The sequence below is a fragment of the Peromyscus californicus genome, unplaced genomic scaffold (genome assembly GCF_007827085.1).
Source record: "Peromyscus californicus insignis strain IS unplaced genomic scaffold, ASM782708v3 Scaffold_16__1_contigs__length_79575227, whole genome shotgun sequence".
Taxonomy (NCBI): Eukaryota; Metazoa; Chordata; class Mammalia; order Rodentia; family Cricetidae; genus Peromyscus; species Peromyscus californicus.
The window spans coordinates 6,102,867-6,125,683 of NW_026294458.1; the positions used below are offsets into that span (position 1 = coordinate 6,102,867).

Genomic DNA, 22,817 nt, shown 5'->3' on the forward strand with positions numbered 1-22,817 from the left:
ACGGGTAAGGTGACCTGCTGATGTCCCACGCAATCTAAGTCAGAAGCTCATTTTTCAGTAAAAGGGGGGACCAGTAGGGCCCTGGCTCCCATTTTGGGTAACTGTTGCCTTGATTGCTGACCTTGACCTTGATATCCTCCCTATGCTAATTCCCTGCCGGGTTCCACCCTCCTGAATGCTTAAGGAAAGTTCCTTGTCTGTGTATCCTGTATAATAGGCGTCAACAGCTTAGATACAAGATTGTAAAACATCAGTAGCAAACTTCTGCCCTCCGGGGTTCTCCCATTGTGCTGTAAGCCTGTATTTAAGACCTCCTCCCTCCTTTAATAAACGGTATTCGGCATTCAAAAAGAAAAAAAAAAGATTTATTTTATTTCATGTGTATGAACATTTTGTCTGCATGCATGCATGTGTATAGCACTCTCAGAAGAGGACCCTAGATCACCTAAAATGGGAGTCAGAGACAGCTGGGAGCTATCATGTTGAGTGCTTGGAACTGAACTCAGGCCCTATCTAAAACAACAGATGCTCTAACTGCTGAGCCATCTCTCCAGGCCTTGCCTTTAATTTTTGAATTACTGTGGTTAGAATGTAGAAATTAAAATGATTTCTCCATGTATACTGACTCATACTGAGTGACTTTGGCAATGCCACAGTTAACCATGCATATTTCCCCAACCCCCCCATCAGCCATTCTGAAACTTCAAGAAATAGGAAGAGGTCCTCACAGAGTTCAGACACCCCAGTTCTACAGGCTTAAGAACAGTTTCTTGAATTCGTCTTTTAACAAATTAAAAATACTTTGTGTGTCAGTGTTTTGCCTGTATGCATGTGTATTACATGCCTGCAGTACCTGCAGAGGCCAGCAGGGGGCAATGGATCCCCTGGACCTGGAGTTTACAGACAGCTGTTAAAGTGCCATGAGACTTGAACCTAAGTCCCCTGCAAGAATAGCATGTTCTCTTAACTACTGAGCCAACTCTCCAACCCCACGAATCTGTCATTTGAATACTCATAGAATTACATAACCACAGCTTTTAAAATCTTTTCATTTTTCAGTGAAGGTATCAAGCATCCCAAGCTGGCCTTAAACTTGCTAAGTAGCTGTGGAACACCTTAAACCCCTGGCTCTCTTATTTCTTTATTTATCCATTCATTTACTTGTATCTTATGTGTATGGGTATTTTGCTTGTGAGTAGTCTGTGTAGTTGTGTGTGAGCTCCTGCAGAGGCCAGAAGAGGGCATTGGGTACTCTGGAACCGGAGTTACAGGCAATTGTGAGCTGCCATGTGGGTGCTGGGAAATGAACCTGGGTTCCCTGGAAGAACAACCACTCTTTTTTTTAATTATTAAGAAACTTTCTATTCGGGGCTGGAGAGATGGCTCAGAGGTTAAGAGCACTGACTGCTCTTGCAGAGGTCCTGAGTTCAATTCCCAGCAACCACATGGTGGCTCACAACCACCTGTAATGATCTGGTGCCCTCTTCTGACCTGCAGTCATACATGCTGTATACACAATAAATAAATAAATCTTTAAAAAAAAAAAAAAAAACCTGTTTAAAAAAAAAAAGAAACTTTCTATTCATTTTAATATCAACCACAGGTCCCCCTCCCCTCCTTCCTCCCGCCCCCAGGCTCCCCCCTCCCCCAAGGCAAGGCCTCCCGTGGGAGTCAGCAGAGCCTGGTACACTCAGAAGAACAACTCTTAACCACTGAGCCATCTCTCTGGCCCCATGGTTCTGCTTCCACCTCACAATGCTGGGACTGCAGGTGGGTGCCACCACACTTGATAACCAATCAAAGCATTTTCAGGTTAAGGAAACTATTCCACAACACAAATGAAAATGTGTTCTTTAAGATTTATAATAAAGCCGGGCGGGTGGTGGCGCACGCCTTTAATCCCAGCACTCGGGAGGCAGAGGCAGGCGGATCTCTGTGAGTTCCAGGCCAGCCTGGACTACCAAGTGAGTTCCAGGAAAAGGCGCAAAGCTACACAGAGAAACCCTGTCTCGAAAAAACAAAAAAAAAAAAAAAAAATTTATAATAAGCATTGCTAACTGGAAGCCACCGAATGCCCTCAATGAAGAAAGCAAAAATTACAATATATGCCTCCAATGTAAACCACTGCTCAGCGGTTTACATAAACAATATAAACAAACCTCAAAAGCGATGAAGAAAATCAAGCCCAAAAGATGTGTATGCTTTCATTTTATCAATTTCAAACACAGAAACAACCTACGGTGACAGAAATTACAAGACTGGCTGACCAGAGGCTGGAAACTGAGCAAGGGTTAGAAAAAAGGGTAAGGGCCATGGAAATCTCCCTATCTTGGATGGTACATTCTTTACATTTATTGATCATCAGATGGCATGTTTATTATCTCTGCACTTCACTGCACATTTTTCTTGGCTTAAAATCAAAATAGAGGGCTGGTGAGATGGCCCAGTGGGCAAAGGTGCTTGCTGCCAAGTCTGAGTTCAGTTCCTGGGATTCTCATGGTGGGAGCAGAGAAACAACCCCAACAAGTCATCCATAAACTTCGATATGCACACCAGTGTGTGTATGCCAGTGTGCACACATACAGTTAATGTAATAAAACCCAAAACTAAGAGATGATCTGTCCTGGCCCGAAATTAAATGATCATCAATCGGTGCAGAGTGGTATCAATGCTTTCACAGCTACACAGGATAATCCATAAGTATTGGAGGCTTTGTGAGTCATACGGTCTCTAAAAGAACCAAACTTGGGGCAATAAAGACTTACGAACAAAATCAGGTCCTGGATCCCTGTCAGCTACATACTCTGCTCTAAATGTGCATTTAGCAAATCACAAACCCACCTCCCAAGACAATGGGATCCCAGAATGCCTGAAAAGCAGCCTAGCACAAATTTCAACTTCACCGCTTCCTGGATTTGGGAAGTGTATGCACCTCTAAACACAATCCAGCGCATGACAGCCATCCTGAAGGACTGAGCTAAGAATTAGTGACAGTGCTATATGCACGTAACAGCAGGAACCAGAGCCTGAACACATGGAGTCTGTCATTGTTAGAGATGCTGTAGATGATGAAGGTTTGCCCTGACCCACTGTATTCCACCTTCTAATCATCTATTCTTAAAGTCAAGGATGCTCTGCTAGCTCAGTCTGCTCCCTACTAAAGCTCCTTCCTCACAACTATGCTGCCCCAAAGCATCCCCAAGTGGTCAATTTCCATAAATAAGCCCTTCAAGTCTTATCTCTACTATTCCCTTAATCCAGCACACCCCTTAACCTCCTTACAATTGAAGGGCTCTCTGCTCTTCAAAAGTCCGCTTTATACATGCCCAAGAAAGTCTGTCCCCAGTCGAGGTGGCAGTGATGCATGCCTTTACTCCCAGCACTTGAGAGACAAAGGCAGGCCTATCTCTGTGAGTTTGAGGCCAGCCTGGTCTACAGAGTGAGTTCCAGGACAGCCAGAGCTACATAGAGAAACCCTGTCTCGAAAAACCAACCAACCAACCAACCAACCAGCCAACCAACCAACCAACCAACCAACAACACAAACAAACAAAAAAATAACAAAACCCCCACAAAATCCTGTCCCCAAGAACCCTGACCAGACATCCTGGACTACAGTATGTCGGTAATCACTTTCTAGATCTTACACTTAGCAACCAGTTTGCTAATTATGCACCTTTCCTCAACCTGGTTATAAACTGGAGGGCAAAATGATGCCTGATGCCCCTCAACGTCTATTTCCCTCAGTCTATGACATAAGTATTTATTTATTTGTCGTGTATTTGTCAAGCGGCTGACAACAGATGCTGAAATTCAAAACATTCCTGCATGAAATTCTGGGACAAAGACACACACTGTGAAGTCCTACATACCTTTTGCAATAGCTACTGGAGCAGAGCTGGGGGCAGCTGGATTTGGGACACTGATGGGCAAGACGGTAGGTAATTTGCTGGTAGAAAATGAGTGAACCACTAAGACAGAAAAGGGAGACAGAATAGTGACAGAAATTAGTATTTATTCTTCAACAACTTTATCCATGTGTATAATATACTCCAGTCACACTCACTGCACCTTCTCCATGACTTTACATCCCCACAGCTCCCCTTTCTTCCAACAAGCCCCTCCCACTATCTAATCTTTTTGTTTTGAGACCCAGAGTTTAGCCAGCACTGCACACACAGACATTGGTGTGGAGCTATCTATCTACTGGAGCATGGGCAGCTGTCCAGTGGTTGAACCACAAGACACAACTCCCCCTTTCCCAGTAGCCGTCAACTGCTAATCAGTGCTCCCTCCCCCAAGGGCTGGGCTTATGAGGCACTCTCCCATCCTTGACTGAACGTTGACAGACCCAGCCCTGTGTAGGCAGCCACAGTGACTGCAAGTTCCTGAGTGCAATGGCTAAGGTGTGTCCAGAAGACAGAGTCCCACGGCCCTTCTCCCCAACCCGTGGCTCTTGCATTCTTTCTACTGTCTTCCTTGCAAGACGAAAACTGTTAAAGGACCTAACGGCCATGTTTAGCTGTGCTGTCTGCTAATGGCAGGGTAACTGAGCTACAACCTCCACTATGGTCACGGGGGCACGTCAGGAAACCAAGAAAACAAAAACCCAATCCCAACTCTCACAAACTTCAAAGTGTTGCTTTTTTGACTTATCTTTAGAAACGGGTAGCTAGGGCCAGCAAGACGGCTCAGGGCATACAGATGCTGGTCACCAGGCTAACTGACAACTTGTACAAAGCAGAGACCTCCCGACCTGGTAGGAGGAGGAGTCCTCTGAGACGGGCTGTGGGGGCTCAAGGGTGGGACGCACCTTTATTCACAGGCATCAGGACAGTCTGCACGCCACCAGAGGTGTTGATGCTCAGTGGCTTGAGCTGACTGGGAATTGTCAGGACAGCCTGCTGGGGACTGGACTGACCAGAATGAATCTTCAACAATCCTACAGTGAGTGGGAAGACAAAGCCGAGCAAAGATCAGACACTTCCTTCAAGCTCCTGCCCTCTCTGCCACTCTGGGTTTCTCCCACAAGGAAGTTCCCAGGACAATCACCCTTTAGTTAAAAAAACAGTCGGGTGCAGGGGGCAATGGACAATGGAGATTTTACAATGAAACTCTGATGTAATATAATCATTTATTTTTCAAGTGTCCTTGCCCTAAACCAAAAAAACAAGAACAGGAAAGAGAATTCTGCAAACACACAGAACAGAACAAAATTCTGCAAAGCTAATGGAAAGGTGCAGAGGGAAGCAAAGGGCCTCCAAACAGCAACTGCTGCTGAGACGTGTCCTCTGGAGAAAGAAAACGACCTGGCGTTTCACAGTTTCCAAATTTCTATTTTTATCCAAATACTGTATGCTAAGCAGCTGAGGGGCTGTAAGAGGACAAAGTTTCTGACTAAACAGTCTAACCCCGTGCCTAGTGTCGCCGCCTGCAACCCTTTTGATGAATTACCTCAGCATTGGTTTTTTCATTATGTCAGTGTTTACAGAAGAGAATGTACATACACACCGCAGGCCTGGCTTCCTGAACCTCCTTGGGGCCCATGCTAGGGCGAAAAGTCTTTTTCCTTTAGGGCGAAAAGGAAGTACCTCAAAAGGCTTGTCTCAGTGATGGGAGCAGTAGAGCATGCCTTTAATCCCAGCTGCCAGGAGGCAGAGGCAGGAGGATTTCTGTGAGTTTGGGCCAACCTGGTCTACATAATGAGTCCAGGACAGCCAGGACTACAGAGAGAGTAAGGGTGCCTGCTGCCAAGCCCCCGACGACCTAAGAACCAGCTCCTTCAAGTTGTCCAGTCACTCTCTCACCCCCACACTAAATGTAGCTATCTGGAAACTATTTCTGGATTATTTAATGATATATAATACAAATATGAATACCTTCCAAACACATTCTGTCTAACGGAAGGAATGTCACTTACCTGACACTGTGGCTTTCCCAGAGATGGAGCTTGGTGTGGACACCAGGGATGCTGCGCTGACGGAGGGAGCTGTGCCCTTGCACATGCCCACGGGGGCCTGGCTTACACACACTTGTGGCTGCCCGGGAGTTTTGATTATAGAGCCGACAGAGGATGAAACAGGAACTGACCCTTCCGACTGTTCAGTAACAGAGACACAAGTGGAGTCAGGGGAATTAGGAAGAGAGCATGTAACTTACACAGAGCACACTAACAAACAGCAACTCTGTAACACAAAGACGCCTGTTTACATATGTAGGCATGTGTACCACGCACTCGCGGAGGTCTGAGAGGACAACCTGTAGGAGTCAGTTCTCTCTTCCCACCATACGGGTCCTGAGAATTAAATTCAGGTTGCCGGCAGACGCCTCTACAGCTAAACTACCTCCTTGGCCATGTCATGCTATTTTAAAAAGAATAGCTTTAAGAATGTTTTTTACATGTATTTTTATTTGTGTGTGTGTGTGTGTGCACGCATACGTGTGTAGGTGCCTGCAGAATTCAAGAGAGGGCACCAGATCTCCTAGAACTAGTTACGGATGGTTGTGAGCCACTTACGTGGGTGCTGGGAACTGAACTCAGGTGTTGAAGAGCAGCAAGTGTTCTCAACTGATGTAGGTCACCTGGTAGAACACTTACCTACTGTGCACAAAGCCCTCGTTCTGATTGCTCACATGGCATAAACTGGGTGTGGCACATGCCTGTAATCTCACACTCACGCACAAAGAGGATGGTTTCTCTGATTTAGTAGTTCCTCTATTTTTACATTTCACAGGCCAGGAAAATTAGTTTTGCAGTTATTAAATAAAAAAGGTTCACTAGATAAAATACATACTTTTTAATTAAAGGAATTATTATTAGAGTGTATGTGTGTTTGTGCGTGTGAGCATGTGGAGAACAGAAAACAAGCTGGCTTTCTCCTTTACCTTGGGGTCCGACTCAGGCTTCCAGCCTTGCTCACCCAGAGCCTTTACCTGCTGAGCCGTCTAGCCAGCCTGATATAACTTTATGAAAGGCCATTCAATACCAAAAAAGAAGGGCGTACTTTCAGAAGGTACAATGGAATAAAATGAGCTTTATTAAAACAGTGGGAGGGAAGGAGACAGTACCATGGAGACTTAAAAGGGAGGGCGCTGCGAGAAGCCCCTGCCAGAACGACTGGACACTGCAGGACCCTTTAAGAGCCACAGCAGACGAAGTACTTCTTTGCACCAGACTGAGAACATGTAGAGAGAAAGCGGCATGGACGCATATGGCATACAAGGGCTGCTAGGTACAGCAGCACAGCCATGATCAGGCACAGAGAAGGGGCTACCACAGGCTTGAGAAATAGTTTAAAGGGAAAACAAATTTCCTGACAAATGATGTCAGATCAGCTAGGTATTTACACATAAGGAACCAAGCTTGGTTCTAAAATCTGACACCACCAACTAGAGTCAACTCAAGATGGACCCAATTAAGAGAGAGGACCGTAGATTAGCCACAGCTTCTTGGACATGGCGTCATAGAAGCAACGACAGCAAAAACAAGTAACCAGGACGTCATCCAAAGAAATGCTGTCTGTGGTTCCCAGGATGCTCCCGAGAGAACGTGGGCTGCTCAAATGGCCTGGTGGGTAAAGGTGCTTGCCACACGAGCCTGCTGACCGGAGTTCAAGTCCAAGAACACACAGGGGAGAGAACCAACCTGCACACAAGAGAGCACATTCATCCACACATCACACATAAAGGACTTAGAAAGTGTAACTCTTCAGTTAGCTGGCAGGAACAAGGAACGGCACATCTACTTTGTCAGCTCCTCAAAATACTAGGAGTCACTTGCTGGGGATGTCTTTCTATATGCTGTGAATGTGTTGCTCTGATTGATTGATAAATAAAACCGATTGGACAGTAGCCAGGCAGGAAGTATAGTATAGGAGGGATAAGAGAGGGGAGAATACTGGGAAGTGGAAGGCTGAATGAGTCAGGAGATGCTGCCAGCTGCTGCCATGAGAAGCAAGATGTAAAGTACCGGTAAGTCACAAGCCACATGGCAACTTATAGATTAATAGAAATTGGTTAATTTAAGATATAAGAACTAGATAGCAAGAAGCCTGCCACAGCCATACAGTTTATAAGTAATATAAATCTCTGTGTGTTTACTTGGGTCTGAGCAGCTGTGGGCCCGAGCGTGACTGGAGAAAACTCCAACTACAGTCACTAAACAAGCCAGCAATTCTACTCCTAGCTCTGTAAACAGGAAAAATGAAATGTGTACATACATGTTTATAGAAGCATTCCTAATAGTCAAAAAGTAGGAAATACAGATGTTCCATTAAGTGATGGACAAAAAAAAAATAGATATACAAAAGTATTATTCAGATACAAAAAAAAACGGAAGATTTATAAATGTTAGAACATAGATAAACCTTGAAAATGTTATGTGGAGTGCGTGGTGGTGCATGCCTGTAACTCCGTGAGACAGAGGCAAGGGCCAGCCTGAGCTACATAGAGAGACTGTGTCGAAACACACTGAATAGAAGCAGACAGATATGGAAGGCCTTGTGTGTTGCTGCCTTTATATAAAAATCTCCAAACAGGAAAATCCACTTAGAAAGATTTGAACGGTCAAGATGGCTCATGAGTAACAACTGGAGGTTGATTCCAAGATCCCACGGTGGAGGGAGAGAACAGACGCCTCCAAGTTGCCTCTGATCCCTAACGCCCCCGCATTCCCCCACCCCACCACAAACACACACCTAAAATAACAAACAAACACAGAAATGGAAGCTCGGTGTTTTGTGTAGGGCTGGAGGGAAAGCGGATTGGTACGGGGTAGCTTTGGGGACAATGAAAATGTTCTGGAATTAGATGATGAAAAGTTAGCCAGTCCTGAAAATAGAATAAAAATCACTGAACTACATATTAGAAACAGTACCTTTCATGCTATATGAATTCTATACTGCAATTTTAAAAAAGACCAACATCTGAGGGGCTTTCCAAAGGCCCACTGTTCACCCCTTCTCTTGCTCACAGAGGCTCTGCTGCTGTGTCCTCACCTGATGAAGACCCTCTGCTCCTGTGTCCTCACCTGATGACACTCTGCTCCTGTGTCCTCACCTGATGATGACTCTCTGCTCCTGTGTCCTCACCTGATGACCCTCTGCTCCTGTGTCCTCACCTGATGATGACCCTCTGCCCGTGTCCTCACCTGATGATGACCCTCTGCTCCTGTGTCCTCACCTGATGATGACCCTCTGCCCCTGTGTCCTCACCTGATGATGACCCTCTGCTCCCGTGTCCTCACCTGATGACCCTCTGCTCCTGTGTCCTCACCTGATGACTCTCTGCTCCCATGTCCTTACCCGATGGACCCTCGGCTCCCGTGCCCTCCTCACCTGGTGTGCAGCACCGTTCGTGGAGAAGGCCACGGTGGGGGAGGGAGCAGCTGTGATCACCCCTCCTGCCACTCGAAGCATCGTGGTCCCAGGCTTGGCGAGTTGTGATGCCGCCACCGCCGGCGCCGGCACAGACTTGAGCGTGTTGTCAGGTAACTTTACCAGCGAGGCCTGCCCCGCAGCGGCTGCCTGCAGCAGTCAGAAGACCAAGAGACAACAGTGCACACCTTGTTCCTCATCTGCACTAAACGTACTTCAGCAAGCCTTGCCAGGCAGCACTGCGGGAGGTCTGTAGGGACCTTCCAACCAGCCGGATGAATTCTACGACCTCTGAGGTCCCTTACGCTAAAATGGAACAAATAAACGAGTGTGTTTGCAAATCACTGAGGTCCCTTACGCTAAAATGGAACAAATAAACGAGTGTGTTTGCAAATCACTCTCTGTAACTAGTATCTTCAGAGCTAGCAGGCCCTGTTTTCAAAATAGTTGAGTCAGTGTTTCCTTAAATCTCATGGAGTACTTACCGTGGTTTACTTGTGTGTGTTGTGACTGAGGTATGTGCATATATGTGAGCATGTGCACATGCTTATGCACATGAGGAGGCTGGAGGAGGACCTCAGGTATTCCTAGAGAGAGGGTCTCTCACTGACCCTGGAGCTAGGCTAGTGGCCAGCTCCCAGTGATTCTCCAGCGTCTGCCCGCACCCCCCACCCGAGCACTGGGGTTATGTCTGCACGGCCACACCCAATGTAAAAATAATTTTAATTGCTATTGTTTTGGGTGGGGGCAGCTGTGCACACGCCAGCTGGTTCTTTCCTTCCACCTTCCCATGGGCTGAGGACTGAACAGGTGGCTACACTAAGTGTCTCTACCTCTTTTTACATGGGTGCTGGGGATTTGAACTCGAGTCCTCCTGCTTGCGTGATCTTACCCACCTCCCCAGCCCCACATGGAGGCTTTAAATAGGAGAAATTAAACCTGGGTAGGGCAAGATTCACTCAGGTAAGCTAATGGTGCTCTGGGACAGACACAGGGTCAGCATTCATTCATTCATTCTTCTTGGGGAGACAGAGTCTCTCTATGTAGCCCTGGCTGGCTTCAAACTCCTAAAGATCTGCGATTAAACGCATGTGTCATCACACCCAGTCCAACAAAATACTTCTTTCTAAAACTTACCCTCTGTGGCCTACAAATTTCACTCTTTAAATTCCTTAAAACAAGAATATGGAGGCCACTGACTGAGTCATGTTTCATGTAACTGAGCATCCAGCACCTTAACTTCTTACAAAAGTGAAACAGAAAACACTAATAAATGCCACGCCAACTCAGCTGCTTTTTGTGGACCAAGTGGCTAATTACGTACGGTTAGTCTTGAGCTCACTGTCTTCGTGCCTTAATCTCCCACGTGCCAGCATTACAGAAATGCCACAAACAGCATTTCTGTTTGTACTATTATTATCACTTTTAGGTTGGGTGCTAAGGATGAAACTCGGGCTCCAGGTATGCCAGGCAAGGTTCTACCACTGAGCCAACATAACCTCAGCCCCTCAAACTGAATAAGAAGATTTATCCAATTGATCGCCTAAATTCTGAGACATCTTAACAGGTTCCCCCACAAGCGAAGCATGGTGGTGCACGCCTGTAATCCTAGCACTCAGGAGGCAGAAGCAGGAGGATCTCTGTGAGCTCAAGGTTAGCCTAGTCTAAAAAAAAGAAAAGTTTCCCCTTCCATAAGTCTAAGTTCCCTTTATTTTATTAAATATTTATCTTTATTTATGTGTCTGAATGTTCCGCCTGTCATGTACAGATGTGTACCACATGCATGCAGTGCACATGGAAGCCAGGAGAGGGAACTGGATCCCCTAACCTGGGCTGAGAGACAGCTGGAAGTTGCCATGTGGGTGCTGGGAACAAAACCCAGGTCCCCTGCAAGAACAGCCAAAGGTCTTAACGGAGCCATCTCTCCAGCCCCCTTAAGTTCCCTTTATATTGCTACTGGTCTTTGTGTCTTACACATTTCTGCCATCATACAGTTTGATGAGTAAATATTTACGCCACTCAATCTTCATTGCAGATCTTTGCTTTGATCCCTAAAAAAATTTGTTTCATAATGTGGTCAATCTTGATTGTCAACTTGATGGGATTTAGTTACCATGGAAACAAACCGCTAGGTATGTTTATGACAGATTTAAATGATGCTGAGGTGAGATAACCTACTCTAAATGTGAGTGATACCATCCCCTGCGTTGTGGTCCCAGGCTGCATAAGAAAGAGAAAGCGACCGGAACGCCAGCATTTATTCATCTCTCTGCTTCCTGACTGGGGAGGCAACACGACCAGCTGTGTCCTTTCTGGCTGCTGTGACTTCCTACTGAGGGGACTGTATTCTAGAACTGTGAGCTAAAATGAACTCCCCTCTCTCCTTCCCTTCCTCCTTACGTTGTACTTGTGGCCATTCTGTCACAGCAAGAAATAAGTACACAAATTAAGAACAGTGAACCAAACACAATCCACCGTATCTTCCCATTCTTCGCAGTATCAAAATTATGGCAATGAGAGAAAAAATAAACACAGTCAACTGACTATGTTCAAAAGCTACTTAATGAACAAGTAATTATGAAAACCGAACAAAAACGAACCCCTAAAACTTCAAGAAGAAACAACCTGAATGGCCGATCTGTTAAATAAATTAAAATAATAGTTGAGCAAACCAGACAGATAATAATAACCACTGATCAATGACTTTTGAAAAATGCTACACAAAGTCTATCAAATGAAGCCCTGCAAATATATTGCTAAGGGATAAAAACGTGAAAACCAAGTGTGGCTTGCTCCGGAAGTACACAATCGGTGTGACAGTAGAAACAACGTGACAAACTGAAAGGTGAAAGTCTTCTACCAGCATGAAGGACAAAGCCAACCAAGCACCCAGCACCCCGTCCTGGAAAGGAGCCTCCAGCTGTTCCACACGTCTCTGCTCCTGCAGTTACAGCTTCTCATGGAGGATTACAAGGTCCTGCACCCAGGCAGAGTGCTGGCATTGTCTCTTTGGTTCATATTAAAGAACGCTGTGGAAGGTGTGTCCCTAATCTACCACAGCATTTACTATTGGTGTAATGGCTGAAATCATCACGTTCACCAGTCAGGGTCTCTCACGTGAAATCCCTTCCACAGAAATTTTAAAGTTAAGCAATCCTCCGTGTCTTCCATGGAAGCGGACGGCCGTCCTCTCCTAAAGTGTGGCCTGTGTAGCTGGCGGAGCTTCTCCTTTGACCTCTATCACCGAATTTACCTTCTGTCAGCTGTCCCAGGCTGTATCACTCACATATCTGAACAACCCTTGGCCTTGATTTTCCCCATTCTAATTAGACGCTCCTAAACCTGAGGTTTATTCTTGTTTTTCTGAACTGTTTGCTCCGTTTCCTACATAACCTTAGCTTCATTAGGATTTCCTAAAGTTTGTGTAAAGAAAAACAGATTAAATGGCATAATCACCATGCGTTAGGTGTGTATGTCCTTACCTGTGTAAACAGGGTGGTTTTCTGTCCAGAGATGACTTTCAGTGTCTGTTGTCCCTGCGCAGAGGGTGAGCTGACTCCCAGTGTTCCTTGAACCACTGATGCAGTAGTCAGCTGTTTTCCGGGTGTTTGGGGTGATGGTTGGCCAACTAAGAATGTACCCTAAGTTGGGAGGAAAGAATTCACTGAGATAACACTGGACTTGGTCACCTCCGACTACAGTCTGCAATGTCTCGGGTACCTTCTACAACTCACAGCCCCTGAAATGGAAGCCAACTGAGTGCCACTAGGAAGTCTACCCTACTCGAACGCACCGCGGTTGCTGACTGGGTTTAAAAATGCAACTGGATTTGTTCCCATCTTTCTCAATGACGATGTCTGGACAAGACTTCAGCAACAAGGAAAAAGAAGGGATGGAGCTTTTCCTCACTGAATCCAACCCAAACACCACACCCTAATGCTGACTCTGGCTTTCCTTTCTAAGAGCAGAATTTCAATTGTTCATTAATACTGTTTATTTTATCACAGATGGGTAGGGGCAATTAGCATAGCAGAATCTTTCTTTGGGACAGAAAGATGTGGGTTCAAATCCAAACTCTACCATTAGCTTAGCAAGAAGGTCTTACATCAATAAGTTAAATCTTTCTGAATCTATCTTTTCACCTCTCAAAACAAAATAAGCTCAAAATAAATAAATTTATAACATGGCTAAAATATTGGTACTGACCCCTGACCCTAGAGTGGTAAAGGGAAATCAACAATAATTACAGGCATTTATCAGGTAATTAATCCACAAGATCAGGTAAACTTCCCAGACCTGGGGAGTTTGCTTGAGGATGTAGGATGTGTAAGTCAGGTGCTGGGACACCCCTCCTGGGCCAGTGGTGCCTGGGGTTCCTCCTGCTCCGCCGCCGCCGCCGCCGCTGCCACCACCACCTCCACTGCCTCCCCCTCCGGCACCAGCACCACTGCTGCCACTGCCGCCAGCAGCAGCCGAGCCAGACTGGAGGTCTGCAAGCACAAGGAGGGACAGGAACATCACAGGAAGAAGCTCGACAGGAAACAGATGCGCGTACACGTTTGCCCACACTACCGTTCCTCCATGACCTGCTTCTCCTGTGACGAGTGAGGAAAACTCCCCAGAGTTTAAAGGCGAGACTGAATCTATTCACACCCTGAGTGAGCACGTGTAGGCTGGAAATCTTAAATTCAAAAAGTTTTGGATACTTAAGCAACACTCCAAGTTCTTGATTATGGAGCATATTAGATGTCAGATTTTTCTGGATTATAGATGATTACTAAAGTCTATGTAAATATTCCCCAAACTGCAAACTCTGGTCCCAAGCATTCCAGATAGAGGACACTTAACTTGTACTTCCACCCTGACTACAATGACGAATGCCCTTGACAGCATCTGACTTAGCGGGGCAGGATGAGAGCCTCATGCTGATGTTTTCTGGACTAGTGTTTTTAATTCGAATTATCCGTCTTTGGTTCTACGTTCCCAATTCTTTTTCAGATCTCACTCCAAAGCCAATGGACTTTCTTTTCCTTCCATGTTGGTGAGTAACAGGTAAGATCCCCAGGACTCTAAGCATACATTCAAACTCTCCCACCTTGATTACAGCTAGCACAATCCTTCTCAATAGTCTGTGACCCCGAGGACAGTGTAAACCAGAGGTGCGTCCTGCTTCTACTGTGGAGTCCTGAGGCTGGCCTTTCCTTATGCAGACACTGTACTACTTAGGTGTGAGGAGAGCATACCAGAACAAGTGGCAGTGGCCCACTGCAGAAATGGCAAGTGGTTCACACAGTACACTGAGTCATTCACTTCTCCCATCTAAGCACTGACCAGGCCTGCCAGGATTGTGCATATTTAAGGCTGTTTGTCAACAGACAAGGGAGCCTGGCTGCTGTAACATTACACTTCAATTCAGAGGGGAATATGTACCTTTCAACACCACCCACACTGCCGTTGTCAAAATAAAGTTTTACATAACTAAACCTGGTTTCCTTGGGGCTTTAGAAACACACTTAAGATTGAACCCGGAATTCTCATTTCACCTCCAAATCTATCAATACATCTAAAAACTAGTCAAGGGTCAGCTGGTTCCTACCCTAGCACATCTGCTTCAGAAAACAACCCAGCCACTTCAAGCATATGGGTCCTTTCCCAGCTCTTCCCCAACACAGCCTGGGTAGCCAGACCTCTCCATATCCCATCTGATCCCAAACTCCAACAGAACACTCCAAATAACAGAGTCACTGCCTAGGACTGTGATTATTTAAACCCACTTTCTAGTTAAAATATGTGCAAGTTTAAAACCCGCTTGGGCAATTCCTCCATCACACCATCAAGCAGAATTACAGAAATGCTTCCTGGCTCAGTTAAGAACTGCCCCTCAGCTGGACAAGACGAACCCATGCAGAGGTCCGGGGACCAAGTGACGGAAAGACGGACTAACTGGCATTGTTGGTAGCTCGCAGGATGGCTCCTTGAGGAATTAGCAGCAGCTTCCCTTTTCCTGAGGGGTTCTTGCTGTTCGTGGTAAGGTACAGTTTAGTGCCCGGAGGCAAATTTGCCAAGTTGGCCAAATTAGTGGCTGGTAGCTGCAATGTTGCCATTACTAAAAACGATAAGGAGGCAAGGGGAAGAAAAACAAGAAGATAATCAACTATGGGTAATATTCTAAAATTAAAACATGGAGTAATAACATACATATTTAAAAAACACTAACGAAGAGTAAGTAACATTTCCTAGATGTTTTAAACTAAAAATAATTTACATACTAGAAAAGCTTCCCACAAATTAATAATGTATATAAACAGGCCGGGTCTTTATCTTAATTTTGCATGGCAATGAGCCCATTTCTCCAGCCCTGACCATTTCTTCGAACCTATCTTTACCTTCTCCCCTGCTTTTAAAAGAGAAGGTCTCACTACAGAGAACAAGCTGGATTCAAACTCATGATTCTCCCACATGCTGGGGTTGAAAGTGTGAACCAACAAGCCAGGCTCTCGTGCACTTGTTTTAGGGGCTGGAGAGTTGCATCATCGGTAGTTAAGAGCACTGACTGCTCTTCTTGGTGGCCTGGGTTCGAGTCTCAGCACCCACACAGTGGCTCATAACCATCTCTAACGCCTGGTCCAGGGAATTTGACTTCCTCTTCCGGCTACTGAGGGCACTTCAAGTACACAGTTTACAGACATTATGTAGGCAAAATATCCATACACAAAAAATAAAAATAAATAATCCCCCTATTATTTTTTTGAACTGAGAACAACAGTTTTATTGGCGAGGCTTCTGTTACAGTAGATGACCCCCTTTTCACTGTCGCTACGGTACTGTGCATGACTCCTATGTGAACAGTGAACCAGCAAAGAGCAGTCACCACCAACACCAGCAGAAACAGACCCAAACATCGTGGTCAGAGAAGTACTTGTACACATCATTTAACAAATACTTACTGATGCTAACTACTTGCTAGGTACTGTGGCCACATAAGGAAAATAAGGTTTTCTTACTGACTGTACAAAGCTTTCAAGTATCAACTTTTATATACATGCAGGTAAAATATCCTTACACATAAAATAAAAATAAATAAACCTCAAAAACCAAAGAAAAGACCTCCAAAGTAAACATGGAATGTCTTAGGCATTTTGTTTTTATGCTCTCAGAAACATCAAGGGCTAAAGCTTATTGAAGGTATTCAAACTTCTGCTTGGTAGAGAGTTCACTAGCTTTACATTTCAAATGTTGCCAACACGTGGTCATGCCAGGGTTTAAAGTCTGAAGCACAACTCAACGTGGGACAAGAATGGCTGCAAATGACTTTAGACCTGAATCATGCAACCTTTGATTTTTATTACACATGCACAGACGTCTACAGTACATACATAAAATAAAACTTCAGCTACTTATGTATCTCTATATAAAATAGTCCAGGCTAGCCAGGCGCGGTGGTGTATGCCTTTAATCCCAGGACTTGGCTGTTAAGAGCTCTGACTGCTCTTCCTGATGGCTTGGATTCGATTCTCCTCACCCACACAGTAGATCTCTATGAGTTTGAGGCCAGCCTAGTCTATAGAGAGAGTTCCAGGACAGCCAAGGCTACAAAAAGAAATTCTGTCTTGACCCCTGCCTACCACCCCCCTAAGAAAATTCCATGAGAAGAAACCAACAGTATCACCTCTGAGGCTTTCCTAGTCAGAACCCAAGAGCAAATCGAATCATTTTAACCCGCACAGTGATGCACTGAAAGGTCCTGAATTCCTATCAATTACCTGAGCTCTGGGAACCACTCTTCTGTGGCCCAGCAGCTGGCACCGGAGTCTTGGTTAAGGTCTGCACTGGCTGAGCAACAATGGTCCCTCCGCCTCCACTCACGATTGCTTTGGCAACTCCTTGGGTCACAACTTGCTTTGGACCGACTGCTTTGGTGACAGAAGAGCCGGCCTTGGCGACAAGGATTTGGCCACTACTGATTGCCACAGCCTGCTTCACTGTGGAAGGTAAGGTAGAGCCAACAGGGACGCCAACAACCTGTTCGAGACAAAAGACAGTCCAGTAGTGTTACTTCGCACAGGCCTGGGGGGGTTCTCTGGGGTCAACAGTCACTCTGCTCCATCAAGAACAAAGTAATAGCAGGGGCTGGGGGCTGGGTTGGTGGGGGTGTCACACAAAAATCTAACTGTCCCAAACAAGGGTGCCTGGATACAGGAGAAAAGTATCTCTTATGGTTTGAGTATTGCCATGAAACAGAAGCTTACTGACAGTCCCGAAATTTCACCATAATAGGAAAACTTTATATATACACAAACTTAGGCAAGATAAATACAAAACCCAATTCTCATCCAGAAATAAAATATTTCCAATGTATTCATTTCCAATTCCTTGTAATGTTTACTTTAATTAGAATTGGGATCACACTGCACATAGTCTTACAACATTAATAGGTAACACAAGCGTTTTCCAGTGTTGTATTTCAAATCATCTTCAGTTGATCAAGTACAGACCAGAACAGGAATACCACAGTCTACATAAGCGTCCTCTGCCGCTCGACAGGCAGGTGCTTTCAAACTTCACATTATAAAAACTGCAATAAACTTTCTCATGAATTCAAACTCTACCGCACTCAGATTATTCTGTAAGCTCTGGACTCTGCTCATCTGAGTGCCCTTTCCTTTCCTCACCATGTGCTAGCTTTCCACCAGATTCTGGGAAAAGGAACCTTTTTATCTTCCCTCATCTTTCCCACCTTGAAGACGAACATGTGGTTTAAAAAAAAGAAAAGAGCCGGGCGTTGGTGGCGCACGCCTTTAATCCCAGCAATCGGGAGGCAGAGCCAGGCGGATCTCTGTGAGTTCGAGGCCAGCCTGGGCTACCAAGTGAGTTCCAGGAAAGGCGCAAAGCTACACAGAGAAACCCTGTCTCGAAAAAAAAAAAAAAAAAAAAGAAAAAAAGAAAAAGAAAAGAAACATTTAAACAAAAATATGTGATTGAAAAAAGAACTTTTTTAGGCTGGGTTCCAAGTATCCCAGGTCAGCCTCAAAGTTGAGGGTGACCTGGAAATTCTGATCCTCTTGTTCTACTTCCTGTGGGCTGGGATTCCAGGGTTGTGCCATCATGTTCAATTTTGAACCCAGGGTTTTGTGCATGGTAGGCAAACACTCTTGCTACCGGAGCTACATCTCCAGCTGTAGCTGGAGTTTTCCTGCCTGGCCCACAGTCAGGACAAATCTCTGTCACCCGCCAGTCCCACAGCCGTCAGACCCGACCAAGTAAACACAGAGACTTATACTGGTTACAAACTGTATGGCCGTGGCAGGCTTCTTGCTAACTGTTCTTACAGCTTAAATTAATCCATTTCCATTAATCTATACCTTGCCACATGGCTCGTGGCTTACCGGCATCTTCACATGCTGTTTCTCATCGTGGCGGCTGGCAGTGTCTCTCTGACTCAGCCTTCCACTTCCCAGCTTTATTCTCCTCCTTGTCCCGCCTACACTTCCTGCCTAGCCAATGGCCAATCAGTGTTTTATTTATTGACTAATCAGCAACACATTTGCCATACAGAACTACTTTAAAAAAAAAATTCCCGAATCCAAGTAAATTAAATTGTAACTGTTTCTAAAAGTAATTTCTTTTCAATTAAAAACACAATTAAGCAGCTTGTTCTAAGAGAATATGCAGGAAAGTGTTACATTAGAAGAGATAATTAGGGCTGGTGAGACGCTCCAGTGGGTAAAGGGCTTGACATAATCAAAGTCCTGATGAGCCTAGTTTGATCCCTGGAGCCCACACAGTTGGAAGCAGAGAACCAACTCCAGAGCTGCTCTCTGGGTACTCACGCACACTGTGCCTCGTATGTGCCCACATGCACACACACACAAATAATAAATCATAGTTAAAGAAGGAAAGGAAACAATATTAAATGAGTATTTTTAGATGGTTACAAGAAATGTAAGGCACCTGCATTCATTTCTTAACTTATTGCCGTTTGCATGTGTGTGTGCACATGCATGTGCCCAAACATGTGGAGGTCAGAGGACTGGAAGACAACTTCCACGTTAGCTCTTCCACATGTAGGTCTCATAAAGTTTGGGGTCTGGCGTCTTTACCTAACAAGCATCCCAATGGTCCCCCGCTTTCTAAGGCAAAATAGAGTAACAGTCAGTACTTTGCACCCACCAGAGGTTTAAAAGCCTGGCTGCAGGCTGCGTGTGCTGGTGCTCATCTACAATTACAGCACTCAGGACGTGGAAGCAGGAGAATTAGGAGCTGGAGGTCAGCCTGGGCTACGTGAGGCCCGCTCTTCAAAAGCAGGGGCTGGACAGCTGGCTCAGAGGTTAAGAGCGCTTCTGCTCTTCCAGAGGTCCTAAGTTCAGTTCCCAGCACCCACGTTGGGCAGTTCACATTCTTTTTTTTTTTTTTTTTGGTTTTTCGAGACAGGGTTTCTCTGTGTAGCTTTGCGCCTTTCCTGGAACTCACTTGGTAGTCCAGGCTGGCCTCGAACTCACAGAGATCCGCCTGGCTCTGCCTCCCGAGTGCTGGGATTAAAGGCGTGCGCCACCACCGCCCGGCTAGTTCACATTCTTGTAACTCTAGCTTCAGGAGTTGTGACTCCTTCTTCTGGCCTCCACAGGCACAAGCAAGCACAGGCTATGTAGACACACAGGCAGGCAAAACATCCAGACACATAAACAAAATAAAGACTTAAAGTAAGGATGGAATTATTTCTAGGAAGAACAAAATGGACTTCATTTGGAGGAGAAAAAAAGGCCATCCGAAAGTAAATATGCATATGCTAATATGGGGCAGAGGGTATTCGACTACTTTATATCTGATAGAGAAAGAGGCAGATACTGACAATATTATTTTCAATATTTCAGTGAATTTTTTGAATCATTAAAAAGTAAGAGGGGCTGGAAAGATAGCTCGGAGGCCAAGAACATGTACTGTTCATTCAGAGAACCCAAGTTCAGGTCACTGCACCCAGGAAGGCAGCTCTTAACTGCCAGTAACACCAGCTCCAGGGGGATTCAAGGCCCCTGCCTCCACCAGCACCTGTACTCACTTGGACATACCGCCCGCAACACACACACCCCATATACAGATAGAGACACACACACACCACAGAGAGAGACACACACACCACACATACAATTAAAAAAAAATAAGAGTGGTGGGCAGGAGGTCAGGACGGCTGAGCAGTGTAAAGCACCAGACTAGAGCATCGAGGGAGGGGAGATAGAACACAGAGGTATAAAGGATTAAATGGGAATAATGGACCAGGAAGGGTTAAATTGGGATGGGAGATGTGAGGGTGGGGTAGAGAAGAAGCTATGGGGAAGGATATCTAACACTGAAGGTCTTCTGAGAAAGCTTCTGGAAAGTACCACTACAGAAGCTTCATAAAACACACACATGTACAATAGTTACCCTACCATGGAGGCACAAACCCCAACTAGACACCTCATACTAGCTAATACAATCCCCAGCAGCAGGAATGAATTACCTTTTGAGTTGCTGGCCAACGGGGCCTCACTCCCATGGCTAGCTGAGCAACACACACTGGACTTGATGGTGGGAGATGACACCCTACTCCAAGCTGGGTGGTATGGTGGTTGGCGTGAGAAGGGCACTCATAGGCTCATCTATTTGACCACGTGGTTTTCAGCTGGTAAAACTGGGAAGGATTAGGAGGTGCGGCCCTGTGAGAGTGTCACCGGGTATGGGCTTTGAGGTGTCAAAGCCAGCTCTACTCCGGTTAGCGTTCTCTGCCTTACGCTATGGTCACATGTAGGCTCTCAGCTACGGCTCCATACTCACGCCTGCTTGCCTGCTGTCCTGCTCCCCACCATGGTGATCACAGTATCTTATCACAGCAATTCAAAAAAAAAAGCTAAGACACATGGGTAAGGAGGAGAACGTGATCCTCTTGTTCTACTTCCTGTGGGCTGGGATTCCAGGGTTGTGCCATCATGTTCCATTTTGAACCCAGGGTTTTGTGCATGGTAGGCAAACACTCTTGCTACCAGAGCTACATCTCCAGCTGAAGGAGTTGACATGAACATGTTAAAAATGCACTGTATGAAATTCTCGGACTTAGTAAAAATTTTATTTGATGTGTCCGGGTGTTTTGCCTGCATCTACGTCCGTGCACCACATGCACGCGTGATTCCCACGGAGGCCAGAAGAGGGCACTGGTCTCCCGGCACTAGTTACACACAGTTGTGAGCTGCTGTGTGGATGCCTGGAATTAAATGTGGGTCTTCTGGAAGAGCATCTCTCCAGGCACTCCTGCCCCATTTTTTTTTTTTTAAGAGCAGTGGCACATGCTTACAATCTCAGGGCTGTCATGCGGACCGAAAAGGAAAAAAAAAACAAAATAAAACAACAAAACCACCACTCAAGAGGCAGAATAAAATAAGCAACAGACAAATGAGCTATCGGGGACTAAGGGGGTCCAGCCTCTCGAGAGTCCCCTCCCAGGGTCCGGGAAGAATCTACAACAAGCTGATAATTAATCTTTGATAAAAAGAAATGAATCTATGTACACGAAACTCCTTAGTTCATACACTTTATTATTCTGTGATAGTTCTTTCTCTACACAGCTTCTATTCTGCTCTCATGTCTAGCTCCTTTCTTGCCTGATTTCTCTGTATTTATCTACTGTCCCCTCTAGGTTCTATCTTAATTCCTTCATCTAGTTCTGTCCCTTCTAGGTTCTCATCTGTCTAGTTCTTTCCCCTTTCAGCTCCTCTCTCATCTCCTTTCTTTCTCATCTTGTTCTTCTTCATCTTGTTCTTCCCCATCTGGCTCTTCCTCATCTTCCATCTCGTTCCTCTAGTACTCTCTTCTAGCCCTTCAATCTAGTTCTTCCCCATCTCAGTTTGTTCCTCTCAAGTTCTTACCCATCTAGTCCTTCCATTCTCTTTTCTCTTCTCCCTCCTCTGCCCTGGAAGTCCCGGTATATAAAGGGAGGGTCCGAGCCAAATTGTGTAATGCTATTACTTAACGTCCACCTCTCCTAGGCGGTGTCTCCTTGTGGAATTTACCGTAAGTCAGGAGACTTGCCTGTGGGCTGTTATCATTGTTAGTCCTCGGAAGTTGGGCGCCCACCTGGGTGGTGTTTCCTGTAGTCCTTGAAAGTGGCCAAGGGAGATATCTGATTCCAGAGAAAGCCTTTCCTGAGGCTGTTCTCCAAATACCTGGAATGTGCATGTCCAGAGAGTGATCAGTCCACACTGTTAGTCCTTTCTTCCAAGAAAATTACAATTTAGCTGGATCCCCTTTACACTATTCTCAGAGGTGTGTAAGTGCCAATGTATGAGTTTTGTGAGCTAGTGTGTGAGTGCATGTGAATATGGGAGTTCAAGATGAGTGTGGTGTCACACACCCATCAAGGAAGGTGACAATTGATAGTCCAGGAAGAGGAACAAGGCTCCAAACGCTGACAAC

General features: G+C 45.5%; 1 protein-coding gene across 7 annotated transcripts in view; it reads right to left on the minus strand.

The window, feature by feature from the left end:
- Positions 1-22,817, minus strand: part of Yeats2 (YEATS domain containing 2) — a 103,975-nt gene that overhangs the window by 17,157 nt on the left and 64,001 nt on the right. For all 7 annotated transcript variants that reach the window (XR_008218704.1, XR_008218703.1, XM_052740193.1 and 4 more), the window contains 8 exons: positions 17,138-17,396; positions 15,319-15,480; positions 13,671-13,864; positions 12,857-13,015; positions 9,336-9,524; positions 5,921-6,098; positions 4,814-4,942; positions 3,873-3,971 (listed from right to left, as the gene is read on the minus strand). Coding sequence is in view for 5 of the 7 variants with exons in the window: in XM_052740193.1 (XP_052596153.1) it covers positions 3,873-3,971; positions 4,814-4,942; positions 5,921-6,098; positions 9,336-9,524; positions 12,857-13,015; positions 13,671-13,864; positions 15,319-15,480; positions 17,138-17,396 (1,369 nt within the window). In the remaining 2 variants the exon portion in view is untranslated. The remainder of the gene's footprint in view (positions 1-3,872; positions 3,972-4,813; positions 4,943-5,920; positions 6,099-9,335; positions 9,525-12,856; positions 13,016-13,670; positions 13,865-15,318; positions 15,481-17,137; positions 17,397-22,817) is intronic.